A 19,323-nucleotide genomic window follows, 5' to 3' on the forward strand; every position below is an offset into this window, starting at 1 on the left:
TCCAATGTTTAACGACTTTTGCATTAAATTGTAATATTTGTAAGTAACTGTTCTTTAACTCTGAAATAATCAAAGTTTTCTGGTGAAACCCTTTTCGCAGGATGAAAATTATCTTATGTTACTTTATGATGTCATTTGAAAGTGAAACTAAATCTATTGCATGGACCTCTGCAATTTATTAACCAGAGAAACATATGGTCAACAGTCCTAGTGACTCCGTGACTCATTTACTTAGAGTAGTTTGTCTTGTGGCAATCATGCAACAGGTATGTCGTCTTCTGAATTGAATTTGAATCCATTCTACATGCTTTTAACTGATTGTTTTTAAAGTTTCTCTGCACTCTGAGCAAGCGTCTCTTTACCAGAATCATTATATATTATAACAGATTAATCATCTTCAAGCTTCTGTGCTTTACATAGTAAAGCAACTGTGCTACTTTTTAGTATAACTGCGTCGTTATTGTAAATGTAACAAATTAAATCTGCTGTTTTTTTTCTCAATTTGAACATAAAGTCTGTAAGTTTTAGCACCACAGTTTGAGTTATTAAAAGTGTTAATTTACATATTTCATTAGACATAGATTGCTGTTCTGAATGGGTTCTTCCATTGGCTGTAACACATTTAAATACACTAAGCCTTTGTTGTTTGTATCAGATGTGTGTGTGTAGCACTATATTAATTATGAAATTCCCAGTAACTACAAAAACGCAGTGTGTACAGCTACATTAGACTGAATCGGACCATCTGCAATGACAAAATTGAAAGTGTAATTCCATTAGATAAGGCCTTCAGATTTAAACTGCTGACCAAAAAGAAAAGTATGGTATAATATAGTCAATTGTCTGGAGTTCATATGTCTGCTACGTTATGCTTGAGGTGTCACACTTTTCTTCGCAGCTGACAGAGTTTGAATCTGGACATTGGTGGTAATGATGAAGAGACAAGTATACGTCTAGTGGCAAAATATGTAATTAAAAAGAACAACTGTGAGGTGGTTAGTGAGATTGGTTAGAGTTAGAGAAAGAGGAAACTCAAACAAGCACAGCTAGACCATGTACTCTGCACACTAACACACACGCAAAAACTCAATTTCTATGCTGGCAATATCCTCACCACTTTAACAGAAAGTGTAAAGAAGTTGCAGTGATATTCCTTACTAAATATTTGCAGTTTCGATTTATAGAGTTTTAAGTTTCAGGAGATAGGATTGCAATGGAATCGGTCATTTATGTGCCAAAAGGGAGCAAATTATAAAAGTATAAAAGACACCTACATCTCTATGTGGTGGGCAACAAATAATTGCATGAGAAGGTAGGAACCATCAACTTAAACAGGCATTAAAGTTGTAGTACTTGTTGCATTGATGTGGTGTAGCTTGAAAATTGGCTGCGTACATGCAGTATGAAACCAGGCTTTAAGTTTTGGGTGGCTCACTGTGGGCTGGGTGACCTGCACTTAAATAAACTTGAACCTGATGGGACAAGTTCATTTGCTCTTCACCAACCTACAAACATTTTGACAAATACACTATAACGTGTGTTTCATTTACAGAACCCCTGTCTGTCGTTCCCTCCTCGCTCTCAAATACTTCTAAAGGTTTTGTTTTTTTATAATCTCCTACACTCTTGTGCAGGTAAATCACACACACATACAATAAAACTGTCTCCTAAAATTATATCTATGTAACTAAAATTGAAAAATGTAATCTGAAGGTTACTGGATTATATTCTGGTGCAATGTTTGATGGGGTTGGTGAGGGTGGTTAAAATTAAAGAGGAAATACAACAAGCATGGCTAGAAGACTTTTTCTAACACTAAGAATAATGGAGAAAGCAAGAAAAGAGTATTAACAATATATACACTGATCAGCTACAACATTATTACCACATGGTGTGTAGGTCTGTCTGTGTTGGCTCTAAGCTTGGTTAAGCTCCAGCCCTCTGTTACAGTACTTCGTTGAACAGGATCAGTGGTTTAAAGATAATGGATAGGTGGATTATATTGAGAGGTCATTCTAAAGTTTTTGTATACCTGTTTAAAATGAATCAGGCCACCAAAACTTCTGAACCACCAACTGATATAATCCACTTCAGTACAACTCCACCATTCACCGACCTCAATAATAAACATAGAGGAGAATTATCTCCTTTCTAACAGTTTCAACCTAAAAACAGAGAAATGACAACCTTGTAAAAGTATAATTTATGCTGTATTGCATTAATAAAGGGGCCATTAGGTGTGTCTATACATTTTTAAAATGTTATTTTATTTTTCCAGGTCAGCATGAATTAATTAGCTCACATCAGCCAATTGTGGCAGGAGTTGGTGATGACATCATGTTGCCGTGTCACCTTGAACCTGTGATGGATGTTGCTGCAAAGACGTTGGAGTGGATCAGACCTGATCTGAACAACATATTTGTCTATGTGTGGCGTTCTGGTCAAGAGTTTGTGAAGGCAAAACATCCATCGTACACAGGAAGAACATCACTGTTCACTGATGAACTGAAACATGGAAACATGTCACTGAAACTGTCTGAAGTGAAACTTTCTGATAAAGGAAAATACAAGTGCTTCATTCCTGAACTCAGAACACAATCTATTGTTGAAGTAGTTGGTAAGTGGACATGTTGTATATACAGTACTATATGAGTATTGTTGTATTAACAGTTGCAGTGATGTGAACAAGTAAAATGTGTAGTGACAATCTAACATCAGCCTCAGTGTAAGATGCTGTCTCACTCTATAAATGTTTGTACACTTATTCATGAAGAGCAAGGAAACAAAACACTTCCTTCAGTCAGACATCTGATCTTATATTTAGAATGCTATTTATATAATTAGAATGAAAAGCCAAATTTCTGCATGATATGAAAATGTGAACTGTCTGCAAGATGTTTTAATTATTAGCTTCGAAAGTAAAAACTTTCAAATAAATGTAGCATTGGTGTTGTTTAAATATTTGGTCAAAGTACCTACTGAGGTTTTTACTCTTTCTTGTGCTTAGTATTAGATGTTGCTGCCATCCCTGTCATCAGTTTCTCAGGGGTTGATAAATCCAGCAGTGGGGTGGTGTTACAGTGTGAGTCTAAAGGCTGGTATCCAGAGCCTGAGGTGTTGTGGTTGGACGGTGAGGGAAACGTCCTCTCTGCTGGACCTACAGAGACAGTCAGAGGTCCTGATGACCTCTATACTGTCAGCAGCAGAGTCACTGTGGACAAAAGCAACAACATCACCTGTAGAGTCCAACAGAACAACATCCACCAGACCAGAGAGACACACATACATGTTACAGGTTAACATCAGTGTTCTTGTCTATGATACATTATACACTTTAGTTGTTAACAACTTGTTTCTAAATTAATTTAAATGTCTGTTGCTCTCTATTTTTTTTTCTTTATCATTTCAGATGATTTCTTTGTCCAGTCCAGTATTCTTCCTCTCACAGTTGGTCTGGCTGTTGGTTTGGCTGTTGGAATCCTGTCTGTTCTTTCATTTGCTTTATTTTTATGGAAGAAACAAAACATCAGTAAGTCATTAAATTTATTTTAGTGTTTTGACAATGCTGAGTAATCCCTGTTGATGTTCATTAGGATAAGTTTTAGGGAATATTTTACTAATCAATATATTTATTTTTTGAGTTGTGGTGTGAGCACAAATGTGGAATTATGTCCTTCTTGGTGTCCAGTGTATTTATTCATTTATTTTTAACATTTAAATACGTCATATGCTGTGAAACCTTATTTTTACACAGACTCCAAGAGAAATCAACAGGATGAAATGGATAATGGAAAATACAGGAACCACCTTACAACTACAAAAGCTGATGGTGAAACTTTTACTAAAGACAAAAAAGAGAGTGAGCAGCTAATGGCTAAAGAAACAGTGCAAATGGAGGATTTAAACAAGGAAAAAATGGAAAAGCTTACACCATATGTAAGTACAGAAACAGAAATACCAATTTTTGCACCAATTTTTGTACCAATGAGAAACCTAGTGGTCATGGTTTCCATTGTTGATATATATGTTCTAGTCAACAACCAGATTATGAAATGCAGCTTTTGTAATCCAGTTTTCAAGATGGTTTTAAATAACCAACATTTGACTCTGGATCTGTGCAGTGACATACAAAAACATAAGGAGGATGTGGAGAATCGTAAATTCCTAAAAGTTTTTTTTAAATTCTATAGACAAATCTTTCAACGGCAGAAGTTTGATTTACTAAATCCAACACGGGCCACTACAGATGTACAGTAGCAGTTATTAAAACAGATAGTTTAAACTTTCGAATAACTCATGAACATGAACATCTCATGTTTTTTAATTGCACTTTTGTCTCTGCTTATTCCCCTCATGTCTGTTAAAGAATCAGCAACTTGCAATACGCCAGGAGGAGCAGCAGAGGAGGGAAGAACTTGCAATACGCCAGGAGGAGCAGCAGAGGAGGGAAGAAGCTGAGAGCAGAGTGAAAACCCTTAAGAGGGAGCTGGAAACCAGAGAGAAAGAGGTTTGTTTCCACTTTAAAATAATGCAATACATTTCATGTCAGCCATAGTGTACACACACGCAAATCAGTCCTGACTGAAACCAGATGTATTTTCTCTTACAGGTGTAAATTTATACAAATTCAAAGTTTTAAACAGTAATAAATAAAACATTTCCTGATCTTGACTGAATCTTCTCACTGTCCTTCCAGGTTCAAAAGAAACAAGCTGAGCTGCAGCAGCTTCATGACCAGCATCAGAAGAAAGAGAAATACCTGAAAGACAAGCTGTCGGAAAAGATGAAGGAGGTTTATTTCTGTATTTATTAAGGGGTCTCCACATTTCTGCTGGTGGAAGCAGGCAATGGATGTACGTGAAATGGATCACGTACATCTAATTTAAGATTTTAAACCCTCCTCCACTCAGCACCATGTAGCATATAAACCCATTCAACTGTATACGAAGATCCTGGATCATATAATGACATTAATCACGTCTCTTTATCTTTTTCTCCGTCCTCACAGCATGAAACACTCAAAGCCCAGCTAGAGCAGTGGTGGTTTTGGGTGAGTGCTCATGGTATAACTATAAGAACACATTCTGAGTGGGCCGGTCACATTTAAACAAGAAATGGTGTCATCTGAGACAAATCTACACAAGTTTGTTACCATCACAGATCACATTATTACCTTTTTCATCACCAAACTGAAACTTACTGTATTTTATTTTTGACTTATGTAAGAATCATCAACAGTTTGTAGAATTTTCAGTGTTATGTCTCCATGTGGTCCAGAGTTCGTCCAAGGAGGCATGTCGGATGAAGAAGATGGAAGTAGAACGAGAAGTGGAGACACTGAAGAAGCTGCTGGAGACCACGGAGACAGAGTTTCAGACTAAAATCAAAAAGGTTTTCATTTGTATTTTTCCTCAAGAGTTTTGTCAGTCAGATACTGTGTTTTCAATGTAGAGGGCCAAAGATCTGCAGTAAGGTTCAACTTGTTGGACAATGTTGGACAAGAGTGTCCATTTATGTAATGTTCATTGCAGTATTATAACAAAAATATGAGTTATTCAAAGTATATTAGAAATGTTGTCACTAATCAAACATGTCGCTCATATTGTTTCATTTTCTTTTTCTTTAAAGTTATCCATAAAGTCCAGCAGCTCCAAGATGACATTCAGATGATTGAGACAAACTTGATGTAACTTTCCACCGCAACTTGAGGTCTCGTAACACTGAGCAGTTTTCTTCCCTAGTCTCGGGAACCCTGCCCCAACCACAGGCCCTATTCCACCCTTAACACAGATACATTTTAACACTTTCAACCTATCTGGATAGTCTCTGCCTACTGTCTTCTAGTATTGCTTGTCCATTAGCTCCTAATCTCTGGCTCACTGTCCACATCTGTGATCAACACACCATGCTCAGGAGTACTGAGAGGAAGTGGTACCAATTCAAGACTCCATCTGCTCTTGCTGAATATCAGGGGTCTGCATGAGACTTTTTAATCACTGTGTCAAAAAGGGAAAAACTTAATCTTACCAGGACAAACTCAGCAACACTGCTGACACCAGGAAGCTGTTCTTTACTTTCAAATCACCCCTCTACCCCCCTTCACCTTCCCCATCCTCCTTTCTCACTGCTGACAACTTTGCCAGCTTCTTTAGTAAAAAGGTGGCAGCCTACTCATGACCCCCCCCGTTGAGAATTACTAGACCGAGCATTCTCTCTCAGATTTTCTTTCACAGAACAACCTCCTTAAAGTCAGGTAGTCAGGATTCAGAAACAGCACTCCTGATAGTCATAGGATCCATGCAGGCTGCAAAAGTTGCAGCTCAGTCTTCTATCTTAACCCTACTTTATTTATCTACAGCCTTTTACAAGGGGAACCATCAGATCCTCCTGTCCGCACTCTTTGACTTGGGCATCTCTGGAACAGCTCTGGCCTGGCATAATTCTAACTGCACTCTGCCAACGAACGGCATCTGTTGGTCCAATCAGCAAACAAACTTCAGACTCTTCAACATGTTCGTACTTTATGCACTTAAATCTAAAAAAAAAAAATCTGTCTGTTCCTTCTTGCACTTGTATCTCATGAAACTGAAACATTTCTTCTCATAGCACTTTGCTTTAATGTTTTCTAAATGTAATGTAAATTTAAGGTAGTGGTTTTAAACATAATGTAAACACATTGTACCTGTGACAGTGATGTTGATGGTGCTGCTGTTCCTTCTTTCAGTTTTGGACACACTGAAATCCCAACATTAAGGTTAAATCATGAAGAATAAAACTTGTAGACATCTTCAATGTATTTACTGCAGAGACAGTGATGTGTTACTGGTTGATAATAACATTTACATGTGAATATGTCATGTATGATGCTAAAATATTAATAAACACCATATTTCTTACAATATGTTTTTTGTTAATCACCATCTTTTTTTGACTGAACATGTGGAATCAACAGAAAGTTTAGAAACATCACTAAAAAACACAAAGAAAACTGTATCAGACAGATGGATTATATAGAGGACAACAGAAAACTTAACAAGGTAGAAATGGAGGAAGCTGAGAGTCAGTACTTACAGTCTGTGGAGCAAAGAGCTCTGACCTCCATGTTGTCTTGTTGCTGACTGAGCGTCAGACTGAAATACAGCTCAAGTATAAAGTAGGTAAGAACTTTCTTTTTCAGGCAGGACTCACTGTGGCCTCAGATTAGAGCTACACTTCACTGTTGCATTGTTCCAATGAGATTATGCAATGTCACAACATCTATTTCCATCCAGAGTTGCAACAATTACCCAATAATTTTTATCTTGTGTTGACGATGGGCTAATCTGACCACTGTGTACAGGTTTCTCCAGCACATCCCAAAGTGAACGAGGTTAAGTGGCCAATTCATGTGTGAAAACGATGTCTCGTGCTCCCTGAACCACTCTGTCACAATTTGAGCCTGATGAATCCTCCATCTTGAAATATGTTTGTGGCATCAGGGAAAATAAATTGATGGAAAAACCTGTTCAGTCAGTATAACCAGGTCGTCAGACTTTAGCAGCTGACACATGTTATTTAGTACAGTAATGATTCTAAGGAAGGCTCTTATTTGTTTAAGCAGTCTGCGTTTATCTGATTAAAATGGTAAAGTCACAAAAACAGCAACACAATACCCTGCAGGTATTGTATATCCCTCATTTTATTTTGATTTCAAAGAAGAACAACCCCCCACCTCCTGCTGGTCAGTAGTCAATATGGTGTCTTGTATTGTTTGGTGATGATGTTATCTCTGTTTTAAATCGTACGGCGTTCGTACTCATTATGCAGAAAGGCTCATTACACTGTGATGCACAGTACGTTGTATTTTCAGTTCAAATCTAACCTAACCTGACAATAATAATAACACATAATTCATCTGTTGATAAGAGAGATTTATTACCAGAAGAGGCTCAAAGTGCAGCTCCTCTCAAAGACACTCACACATGTTTAAGCATTTAAGTATTATCATGTTTTCTTTACTATTCATTATCACACACACATATAAATATCTTTAGATTGTTTTTGAGTTAAACTTAGATATTAATCGATGCCTCATCTATTCTAAATAATTATTTGGTTGTATAAGTAATGTATTAACAATTTTGCATTCGACCTTTGCATTAAATTGTAATGTTTGTAAGTAACTTACTTTATAAGTTCTTTCAACCGGTTATAATCACAGTTTTCTGGTGAAACACTTTTAAATTGGTTGAAAATTATTATTAATTATTATTAATTAAATCTGCTACTTTAAGATGCCATTTGAAAGGGAAACAAAATATATTGCAGGAATCTCTGCAATTTATTAACCAGAGAAATTAAGGTCACCAGTCTTAGTGATCCAGTGACTTAGAGTAGTTTGTCTGGTGGCAATCATGCAACAGGTATGTCGTCTTCTGACTTTAATTGAATCTATCTAATCTCTACTTGCTTTTTTACTGATTGTTTTTAAAGCTTGTATTGAATCTGAGCAACCGTCTCTTTTACCAGATTAATTATATATTATAACAGATCAATAAATCCATCAACCCTTCAAGTCTCTGTGCTTTACATAAACTCAGTTTAACTGCTGCCTTATTGTAAATGTAACAAATTAAATCTGCTGTTTTTTTCTCAATTTGAACATAAAGTCTGTAAGTTTTAGCGCCACAGTTTGAGTTATTAAAAGTGTTCATTTACATATTTCATTAGACATAGATTGCTGTTCTTTGAATGGGTTCTTCCATTGCCTGTCACACATTTAAATACACTAAGCGTTTGTTTTTTTGTATGAGACATGAGTGTGTAGCACTATATCAATTGTAAAATTCCAAGTAACTACAAAAATGCAGCGTGTACAGCTACATTAGACTCGATTGGACCATCTGCAATGACACAATTAAAAGTGTAATTCCATTAGATAAGGTCTTCAGATTTAAACTGCTGACCAAAAAGAAAAGTATGATATAAAGTTGTCAATTGTCTGGAGTTCATAAGTCTGCTAAGTTTTACTTGAGATGTCACACTTTTCTTCGAAACTGGCAGAGTTGGAATCTATACATTGATGACTCTAAGTGGGGTCACTATTCAACAAACAATCATATGAGAGGACAGGAACACAAGCGATATGGGCAATAAATCCGAGTACTTGTGTTGAGTTGTGGTGTTGCTTGAAAGTTGGCTGCGTATACAAAGGATAGAATGAAAACCAGGCTTTCAGTTTTGACTGTGGGCTGAATGGCCTGAATTTGAATAAACTTGAACCTGTCTGGTGAATTTGTCCTGCACCAACCTAAAAACATTTGTTTCATTTACAGAACTCCTGTCTGTCGTTTCCTCCTCGCTCTCTCAGACTTCTACGGGTTTCGTTTTTCTGTGTTCTACTAAGCTTTTGTGCAGGTAAATCACACATATACAACATAACTGTCTCCTAAAAATTATGTGTCAGTGCAATTATTTTACAATGGGATTAAGTTTAAAGATTAGTGGATTATGTTCTGATGCAATGTTTGAAGTTGTTGGTGAGGGTGGTTAAAATTAAAGAGGAAATAAAAACAAGCACAGCTAGAACATGCACTCTGCTCACTAACACACACACACACACACACACACACACACAGAGAGACAAATTTATATTTATCCCCATGTTGGCTATATCCTCACCATAACAGAAAGTGTAAGAAAGTTGAAATTACATTTTTATAAAACATATTTTCGTTTGTAGTTTTGTTTTATAGAAATTTAACTTCTAGGAGACAGGATTGACAATCTTTGACAATAAGGTCACAGCTAGAATAAAATACTACAGAGTCATGAGATTGTATATTATTAAACTTCACGAAGTGATTAGGTCACTTTTAGCTCTATGGGATCAGCTGGATGAACTCTTCATTTTTCTCTGGCCCAAAATATAATGGAGAAACAAAGAAAAGAGTATCTGTTATTAACAAAATATACACTGATTTGCCACAATGTTAATTTATTGTTTATTTCTGTCTGTGTTGGCCCTGAGCTGGGACAGACTCCCGCCCCCGTTAACATAAACAGGATCAGTGGTTAAAGATAATTGATGGACAGATTAAATCTAGAGGTGGTTCTAATATTTTGGCAAACCTGTTTAAAATAACTCAGGGCGCCAAAACCTTCGAATTACCTCTTAACAAAATGCACTTTATTTATTATTATCACTTTTCTGACAGAAACCTAAAAACCAAAAAAATATAACTTGTAAAAGTAGAATTCATGGGAGCACTGCTGTGTGTATATATATATATTTATTTTATTTATTTTCAGGTCAGCATGACTTAATTAGTTCACTCCAGCCAATAGTGGCAAGAGTTGGTGATGACATCATGTTACCATGTCACCTTGAACCTGTGATGGATGTTGCTGCAAAGACGTTGGAGTGGACCAGACCTGATCTGAACAACATATTAGTCCATGTGTGGCGTTCTGGTCAAGAGTTTGTGAAGGCAAAACATCCATCGTACACAGGAAGAACCTCACTGTTCACTGATGAACTGAAACATGGAAACATGTCACTGAAACTGTCTGAAGTGAAACTTTCTGATAAAGGAACATACAAGTGCTTCATTCCTGAACTCAGAACACAATCTATTGTTGAAGTAGTAGTTGGTAAGTGGACATGTTGTATATACAGTAATATATGAGTATTTTTGTTGCAGTAATGGTAACAAGTGTAATGTATATTGAAAACCTAACATTATGTGTATTATTCAGTGTTAGTCAAGGTCATGTAAGCTGCTGTCTCACTTTCTAAACGTTTGTTCACTTATTTGTGAAGACTAAGTACATCGGCAGGAAACAAAACACTTCTTCCCGTCAGACATCTGATTTTTAAATGTAGAATCTTGTGAAAAGGCTAAATTTATGTATGATATGAAAATGTGAACTGTCTGCAAGATGTTTTTAATTTATAGCCTTGAAAGAAAAAAATCTTCCAAACAAATGCAGGTTTGGTGGCATTTTAATTTTTGGTCCAAGTATCTACTGATGTTTCTTTCTTGTGCTCAGCATCAGATGCTGCTGCCCCTCTTGTCATCAGTTTCTCAGGGGTTGATGAATCCAGCAATGGGGTGGTTTTACAGTGTGAGTCTAAAGGCTGGTACCCAGAGCCTGAGGTGTTGTGGTTGGACGGTGAGGGAAACGTCCTCTCTGCTGGACCTACAGAGACAGTCAGAGGTCCTGATGACCTCTATACTGTCAGCAGCAGAGTCACTGTGGACAAGAGACATGGAAACAGATTCACCTGTAGAGTCCAACAGAACATCATCAACCAGACCAGAGAGACACACATACATGTTTCAGGTTAATATGAGTTTTCAAATTCATGCTGTGTTAATATTTTTATATTTCTGAATGTATTTGCAGTAACTACCATAATTTTCTTATTTTTTTTTTTTTTTTTTATCATTTTAGACAATTTCTTTAAGGTTCAATCCATTTCTTTTGGTATCACAGTGGGTCTGGTTGTTAGTTTGGCTGTTTGCATCATGTTGATTCTTTTACTTGTCCTGTGGAAGAAGAAAAACAGTAAGTCACAAACCCATCACACAGAAAAAGTGAATTGTCTTTATATTGTGTTTTTATGTTGTGCTTATTTTATATATATATATATATATATATATATATATATATATATATATATATATATATATATATATATATATATATATATATATATATATATATATATATATATATATATATATATATATATATATATATATATACACACACACACACACACACACACATATATATATAACAAATAACACATGTTTTATATCATTTTACATTTAAATATGTAGTATTCTGTCATACTTTGGTGAAATGACACTAAATGTCTTTTTTACTGAATTAATTTTTACATAGAGAAGAAAGAAAAAGAAAGAGAGTGGGAGCAGCTGATGACTGATAAAACAGTACAAAGGGAGGAGTTTGATGGAAGAAAGAAACCAAAGCAAGTAAGTAAACAAACCAAAAACCTGCTTTCAGTAATCATCTAGAAATCTTTGTGTTTCCAAAGTAATGAAAACACGATACAAGCAACTGTAATAAAAGAAACAAAGGATGAAAGAATGTGGTCAAAGTGAAATGTCAGAATAAACTTTATCTTATGTTGGGACATTTAGAGCTGGACCCAAGATAGATTAAAGTAGAGACTGAGAAACACATAATTTCCATAAGGCTTTATTTTATTGTAATTGTAAAATGACTTACTGAAACCAGTATAGTATTATTTATTAAACATATTGTTAATATTAATGAGTAGAGCATGAAATTGGGATGCAGAAGGTCACAGGATCATATTCCATACCCCGACTGATTCAAGTTTTATAAATAAACAATTTGCTCATCCAAATTCCAGGTTGAAAGAAAAGAAACTGAGCTGCAGCAGCTTCATGAAGAGAAACAGGAGAAAGAGAAGAACCTGCAGACTCTGAAGAACAAGCTGGAGGACAAGAACAAGGAGGTTTGTTCTTAGCATTGATTGTTTGCATATCTTTATCTCATCCTCTCTGCGTGATCACACCTGATTTACTTTCTTAAACCTGCTTCCACTCAGCTGCATGTAGCACATAAACCCACTTGAATGTATATAAAGATCCTGGCTCATATAATGACATGTTTTCTTTGTCAAGATAATCATGTCTCCGTATTTGTTTCTCCCTCCTCACAGCTGGAAACAGCCAAAGCCCAGCTAGATCAGCTGTGGTTTTGGGTGAGTGCTCATGATATAAATATAGCTCATTCTATGTGGCCGCAAAATATATAGAAGAAAATCTGTCTAAGGCAAGTCCATTACCATCACAGACCACATTTTCAGCTTTCCATCACCAAACTGAAACCTACTATTCTTTATTGACTTTTGTAAGAATTTGCAAGAATGTGTAGAATTGTCAGTGACATGTCATAATGTGGTCCAGAGTTCGTCCAAGGGGACATGTCGGAGGAAGATAATGGAAATAGAAACAGAAGTGGAGACACTGAACAATCAGGTGGAAACCATGGAGACAGAGTTACAGACTAAAATCAAAGAGGTTTTTATTTGTATTTTTCCTCAAAATTTTTGTCAGTCAGATACTGTGTTTTCATTGTGCAGGACCAAAGATCTGCGGTAGGTTCCCATTTAGCCTGGCTGTCTTTAGGTTATCAGGCTTCACTGTGTCTGTCCCAGGTACCCTTCATCACAAGGGTGTAATCAACTGGATCTATTCCCTCTGGGTTTACAAAGTGATACTGTTGGAGGACAGTGTCCATGTTCTGGTCACAGCAATTATGCAAATAGAAAAATTTAGTTATTTAAGCCCCATCAGAAAATGTTTTCAGAGGTTTCAGCTTCTTCTAGACAATGAAAACCACAGTATGACATATGCCAGATCATCTGTAGTAGCATAATTCAAATAGTAACCAATAAAACATGTCCCTCATATTTTTCTCATTTTCCTCAGATTGATCGCAAACAGGCTGAGGTCCAGCAGCTCCAAAATGTCATTAAGAAGATATAAACAAACCTGACTGGATACTGATGGAAAACAAGGAAAGCTACACTGAGGTTTATCTTTCTAACTTAATTTCTGAATCTGAATCAGGTTTATTCACCAGGTCCAAGGATTCAGTGTGGTCCACAACAGATACATTGTTATTAATAGTACTACTAATAATAATATGAATGGCTACATAGCTAAAGTTGGTATTTAGTTTTTTAGTTCGAGGTAAATACAAACACCTTGTTCCCCTGAGGTGGAAATAACAAATCCTTTCATTCTGATACATATTGTCTTTGTTCAGATAAGTTCAGTGATTCTCAGTCACTATTTCTCTTCAGCTAAATGTTTGCGTATGGGTCTGGACCCGAATGCAGAAGCAGAAGTCAGAGCAGAATCAGCTCATGAAAGTAAATGCTTTCTTCAATAAGATCACAGCTAAGCTCGCAGACAAGGGCAATTGACAGGTGGGGGCTAATCAACACAATAAAAAGAGTCAGATAAATAACTTTTACAGGTAACAGAGTCAGGGCAGTTACTTTAACAGTTAACACAGAAAAAGTGGGATGTGCTTAATGGTCAGCATTGCTTTCTTATTCAAATGTTTTTGTGGCAAATATTTACTGTAGATATATTATGTTTTCTTTCTTAATTTAACAGTAAACTCAATTCAGAAAAAGTGAAGGGGTCTCAATACTTTTTAAAGTGGCTTTGGAAATACTCATAAAATAAAAACATACAAATAAGTACTAATGTACTGGTAAAAGTGAGGTTGACACTTTGGCTTCTCTCTATTGCTCTCATACCAGTGTTCACCACTGTCTTGTGCATAAGCCCTATAAATGGCGCCAAGCTCTATAATATAGTTGCCAAATTACACCACCAGGTGAAGTATTCACCAAAATGAATCAGGCCTTTGAACGGACACAACTAACGTCTCCTGTCTCTACTTTTTCTTGTCCAAAACAGGTTAGTAGCATGTGTAATTCAATCACAACATGTCTAAAGTCTTTCTGAAGTAAAGTTAGCTGCCTTTCAAAGTGAAGTTTTGCTAGCTCCTGTGGGTTAACATGAATGAACGTGTCTTATTTTCAGTACATATGTATCAATCCATGGCTTCTGGACATATGTAAAAATAAAATTAATGTTTACTTAAATTTTATGAGACACAGAGTGGGAAATATTGTTTGCAAAACTGATTTTCTGTTTGGTATAGTTGTCAGCATTTAAGTTATTGACACTGAAAGTGAGTTATATTGCTAATGTGGACTTTGCAACATATTTTGGTGAAGTATTATTAATATTGATAGCACTCAACTACATTTCCAGAAACTGTTTGTCAATGGAAACATGTTAAATTGTTTTATTGTGAAAGAAAGAAATATATAAAAAACAAAACAGAAGAGTTAAATGAGAACAAATATGCTTGTTTAATAAAGACAGACTGATTGAACAGACACAACTAATGTCTCCTGTCTACTTTTTCTGTTTTCTAATCTGTCTACAGGTCACTTATAGAAAACCTGAGACTCACACATTCTGAAAAAAAAAGAGCTGTGACCTCCACAATGTCTTGCAGCTGACTGAGAACAAGACTGAAATATAATTTAAGTGTGTAGTTGTGAACATCCTCTTCCTAGTTTATTTCTGATGTTGAGGTAAAGTGATGTTGAGGTAAAACCAGAGTTATTGAACCTTTGTTACAGTATGTTTGTCTTTGAATTACAGTCAGTCACTCAACTTTTTCTATAGAAAGTTTGACATATGTGGTTCCAGTCTCCCAAGATGTATAATTGTGATTTCAAACCAGGGTTCATGACAGACTGATGAGAGTTCAGTACAACCCATTATGTTTATTTGGAGTTTTCTCCTTTTCATCCGTCCCACCCAGTTTTAATATTGCCAGTCTGAGGATTGTCTTGTCGAACTGATTTCGAAAACTCAGGATTTACATTTATCCATTCCGTGAAATACTGTACACACTAACCCTTTCCCAAGTACACATTTTTAATCGCACATGTATTATTTAATTTAATACTATTAACAATTAATACAAATAAAGTTTTTTTTTTTATTTGTATTAAACAACGTTTAATACACGTTGTTACAGTGCTTTTATTTTAATTTTGTCCATTGTCTAAATCTTCTCACTGTTTCCAGGTTGGAAACAAAGACACTGAGCTGCAGCAGCTTCATGAAGAGAATCAGAAGAGGGAGAACAACCTGCAGACTCTGAAGAACAAGCTAAGACAAAAACAAGGAGGTTTCTTCTATGTGTTGATCCTTATGTATTAAAGATGTCTCATCATCTCTGCTGGATCACATAATTTAATTTCTTAAATCTGCCTCCACTCAGCTGCATGTAGCATATAAACCCACTTGAATGTATATAAAGATACGGGAACATTTATTTGTTTTAAAGTTTGCTTTGTTAAGATAGTTATGTCTCTATTTATTTATCCTTCCTCAAAGCTGGAAACAGTCAAAGCCCAGCAAACATCTCTCAATATAGTTCCTTCAAGGAGACATGTCAGAGGAAGAAGAAAAGCCAGCAGGCAAGGCAGGCAAATGCTTTGGGCCCCAGGCCAGTAGGGGGCCCCTAAGGGCAGACAAAAGTTACTATGTACACCACTGGCTGGACCCCGACTCATGTATTCCAAAAAGAGCTTCAAATTTTGATTGATCAGTCCACAGAACAGTTTTCCATTTTGCCTCAGACAATTTTAAATTACCTTTTGGATCCTGTTCACATCTGGCTTCTTCTTTGCATGATACAGCTTTAACTTACATTTGTGGATTGTACAGTGAACTGTGCTCACAGACAGTGATTTCTGGAAGTGTTCCTGAGCCCATGCAGTGATGCCCAGTAGAGAATCATGACTGTTTTTAATGCTGTGCCACCAGAGTAAACCTCTGCCCATCTTTACATTTGAGAGGCGCTGCCTCTCTGAAATGCTCTTTTTATAACCAGTCATATTACTGACCTGTTGCTAATTAACCTAATTAGTTGTCAAATGCTCCTCTATTTTTTTAATTTATGACAACTAACTGTTCCAGCCTTTTGTTGTCCCTCTTCCAACTTTTTTGAGATGTGTTGCTGCCATGAAAAACAAAATAATTGAAATAATAGTTATGCTGTTGGAAAACAGAACTTCCACAGGTATCACATTGTTTCTTCCGTTTACTTTGACATTTACCATTAGTTAACGTAGCCAACTAGGTCACCAGTGTCTCCAGAAGTCTCACCAGAAGTCAACTTGTTAGCTTAGCTAGCAGGCTGCAAATAATCAGCTGACCCAGACAATATATTTTTTATGTAGTAAACTGATAAAAGCTTTGTCCACCTAAGGTAAGTGTTAAGTTATGAATGCTAAATTATGAAATTTATATGCAAAGAAGTGTATTGTAAATCACTAGTGTAATATTTTGCTATTTGCAGTGTGGTGTGTATTTTATGGCATTTTAAATCTAAATAATAATAAATCTGTTGATATTTTTGGTGTAGGATAAATGCAAATGTCTGGTTCCACTGATTGCAAAAAGTTTTTATCACACTTTCCAAAGTTGAGAAAATTAGGGGTGGTATCACTCAAAATTTCTGGATGTGGTCTGTCCTTATCCGAGCTCCCTGAATTTTTTCTCTCCTGTTACACTGTCTTACCCACTTGTTACAATATCTCATATGAAATCAACTAGTCCACATGACATTATTCCAACAAATGTTTTACTGTTGTTAGACTTCATAGCACCATACTTGCTCATCTACTCATCTCAGTACTAGAGGTGGGTGATCAGCTGGCTGATGTTCTCACCTCCATCTTCAACCTCTCCCTCAGGCAGTGCACCGTTCCTTTGTGGTTTAAGACCACGACCATTGTCCCTCTGCCTAAGAGCCCACCCACCTACCTAAATGACTACAGGCCAGTGGGACTCACTCCAATCATTATGAAGTGTTTCGAGAGAGTAGTGCCGGCCCACATTCAGAGCAGCATACCAGACACTATCGACACCCTGCAGTATAACTATCGGCCTAACAGGTCCACCTCGGATGCCATAACTGCTGCCATCCACTACTCCCTCTCTGATCTGGAAAATAAGGACTTATACCTGAGGATACTTTTCATGGACTACAGCTCCGCCTTCAACACAGTCATCCCCCACAAACTCACCCACAAACTGTCCACACTTGGTCTACACCCCACCCTCTGTGACCGGCTCCTAGACTTCCTGACTGGCAGGCCTCAGTCTGTAAGGATTGGTAACAATACTTCAGCCAGACTCATCACAAACATTAGCACTCCACAGGGTTGTGTACTCAGCGCCATCCTCTACACCCTGTTCACCTATGACTGTGTCGCCTCCCACAAGTACAACATCATCCTGAAGTTCGCGGACGACACCGCAGTGATAGGACGCATTGCTGGCGGTGATGAGGCAGCCTACAGGAGGGAGGTGGCCAGTCTGGTGTCATGGTGTGGAGACAACAACCTCACCCTCAACCCGGACAAGACGAAGGAAATGATAGTGGACATGCGAAAGGAGAGGAGAACGCATCAGCCACTGTTCATCAAGGAGCTTGAAGTGGAGAGTGAGGACCTCACTTGGACACCTCAAGTCACGCAGCTGGTCAAGAAGGCCCAACAGCGGCTGTATTTTCTGAGGAGGCTGAGAAAGTTTGGAATGTCGCCTAAGATCCTCAGCAACTTCTACAGCTGCGTCATTGAGAGTGTCCTGACCAACTGCATCACTATGTGGTACAGCAGCACTACTGCCATGGACCGTAAACACCTGCAGAAAGTGGTGAAGACTGTGCAGAAGATCACCAGGACTCCACTGCCCTCTCTGCAGAGCATCTACCACCACAGAGTCCACAGGAGAGCTGCTTCCATCCTCAAAGACCCCTCCGACCCCCAGCACAGACTGTTCACACTTCTACCCTCAGGACGGAGGTACAGAAGTGTGAAATGCAGAACCTCGAGACTGATGAACTCTTTCTTCCCCTCTGCCATCAGACTCCTAAACAGCTGACAGGAGTTTGCAACCATGAACATAACATAACATAACATAACTGTTTACATGAACACAACTGTTTACTTTGAATCACATTTTGCATTTGCACACTCATTTTTTCAGAACTGCACAACCTCACCTTTATTGCCTTATTGCTCTTATTTTTTTGTTGCTCTTATTTTTTTTAATTTTATTTGTATTATATTTTATTTCTATTTTATTCCTATTTTTATTTTACTTTACTGTATGACATTTAGTGTGGACGGCAAAGTAAGAATTTCATTGTGCAGGGAAATATTCTTTCTGTCTGTGCATATGACAATAAACACTTTAAATCTTTGAATCTTTGAATATCTTTTAAAGGTTTAGAGTGTTAAAAAAATGCTACTATACATTTTACTGTACCATGTTTACCCTTCAGAATACTGTAGTGTACTGGTCAGTTCTAAAGTATTTTGGGACAGGTGATACAATGTAGCCAGAGGTGGAAACCTCTTCAACATAGACGCACGTGGTTTGTGTCTGAGAAAACATACAACTGCAGAATGAGAGAATTTACAATTGACCTCTTAAAAACAGTGTCTCTAAATAATGTGTCTCTTTTAAACATTTTGAGAAAGTCCTTAGCCACTACAAGAGTAGAGAAAGTGTGACCTCTTAAACCCAATTTAATAAAAAATAAAAAAGATGAAAAAAAAAATGCATGTAAAAGGAATTAAACAAGTTCTGTGTAAAATGACATTACAAATTACATTTTCCTGTATTACACCAGCCCCTAATATTCCTCACAATACCATCACTGTGG

General features: G+C 36.9%; 2 protein-coding genes across 6 annotated transcripts; both read left to right on the forward strand.

Moving 5' to 3' along the window:
• Positions 1-220: 220 nt before the first annotated feature.
• Positions 221-6,880, forward strand: LOC137137541 (butyrophilin subfamily 3 member A2-like). The gene is made up of 11 exons (XM_067523981.1): positions 221-266; positions 1,553-1,634; positions 2,279-2,617; positions 3,008-3,295; positions 3,410-3,529; positions 3,755-3,936; positions 4,367-4,507; positions 4,697-4,792; positions 5,009-5,050; positions 5,278-5,391; positions 5,629-6,880. The coding sequence occupies exons 1-11, from the start codon at positions 258-260 to the stop codon at positions 5,668-5,670; spliced, it is 1,455 nt and encodes a 484-aa protein (XP_067380082.1). The 5' UTR covers positions 221-257; the 3' UTR covers positions 5,671-6,880.
• A 1,461-nt stretch (positions 6,881-8,341) lies between these two features.
• Positions 8,342-17,246, forward strand: LOC137137546 (butyrophilin subfamily 3 member A2-like). Of its 5 annotated transcripts, XR_010915736.1 has the most exons (12): positions 8,342-8,402; positions 9,315-9,396; positions 10,291-10,632; positions 11,032-11,325; positions 11,437-11,550; positions 11,893-11,984; positions 12,389-12,493; positions 12,701-12,742; positions 12,948-13,061; positions 13,473-13,576; positions 15,016-15,119; positions 15,669-15,929. XR_010915736.1 is itself a non-coding variant. In XM_067523988.1 (11 exons), the coding sequence occupies exons 1-10, from the start codon at positions 8,394-8,396 to the stop codon at positions 13,527-13,529; spliced, it is 1,251 nt and encodes a 416-aa protein (XP_067380089.1). In that variant the 5' UTR covers positions 8,342-8,393; the 3' UTR covers positions 13,530-13,576; positions 15,016-15,512. The 5 variants fall into 5 exon arrangements, 4 of the variants coding, with proteins under 4 accessions (XP_067380089.1, XP_067380088.1, XP_067380091.1 ...); XM_067523988.1 differs by lacking the exon at positions 15,669-15,929 and having other exon boundaries at positions 15,016-15,512; XM_067523987.1 differs by lacking the exons at positions 15,016-15,119; positions 15,669-15,929 and having other exon boundaries at positions 13,473-14,975.
• The last annotated feature ends 2,077 nt before the right edge of the window (positions 17,247-19,323 follow it).

The sequence above is a fragment of the Channa argus genome, chromosome 12, assembly GCF_033026475.1.
Source record: "Channa argus isolate prfri chromosome 12, Channa argus male v1.0, whole genome shotgun sequence".
Taxonomy (NCBI): domain Eukaryota; kingdom Metazoa; phylum Chordata; class Actinopteri; order Anabantiformes; family Channidae; genus Channa; species Channa argus.

What these genes read in the sequence shown, in the direction of transcription:
- LOC137137541 (XM_067523981.1), top strand. An exon ending in ATCTATTGTTGAAGTAGTTG is followed by an intron (nt 2,618 to 3,007) that starts GTAAGTGGACAT and finishes TCTTGTGCTTAG; the next exon opens with TATTAGATGTTGCTGCCATC. An exon ending in TGGAAACCAGAGAGAAAGAG is followed by an intron (nt 4,508 to 4,696) that starts GTTTGTTTCCAC and finishes CTGTCCTTCCAG; the next exon opens with GTTCAAAAGAAACAAGCTGA.
- LOC137137546 (XM_067523988.1), top strand. An exon ending in TATTGTTGAAGTAGTAGTTG is followed by an intron (nt 10,633 to 11,031) that starts GTAAGTGGACAT and finishes TCTTGTGCTCAG; the next exon opens with CATCAGATGCTGCTGCCCCT. An exon ending in GACACACATACATGTTTCAG is followed by an intron (nt 11,326 to 11,436) that starts GTTAATATGAGT and finishes TTATCATTTTAG; the next exon opens with ACAATTTCTTTAAGGTTCAA.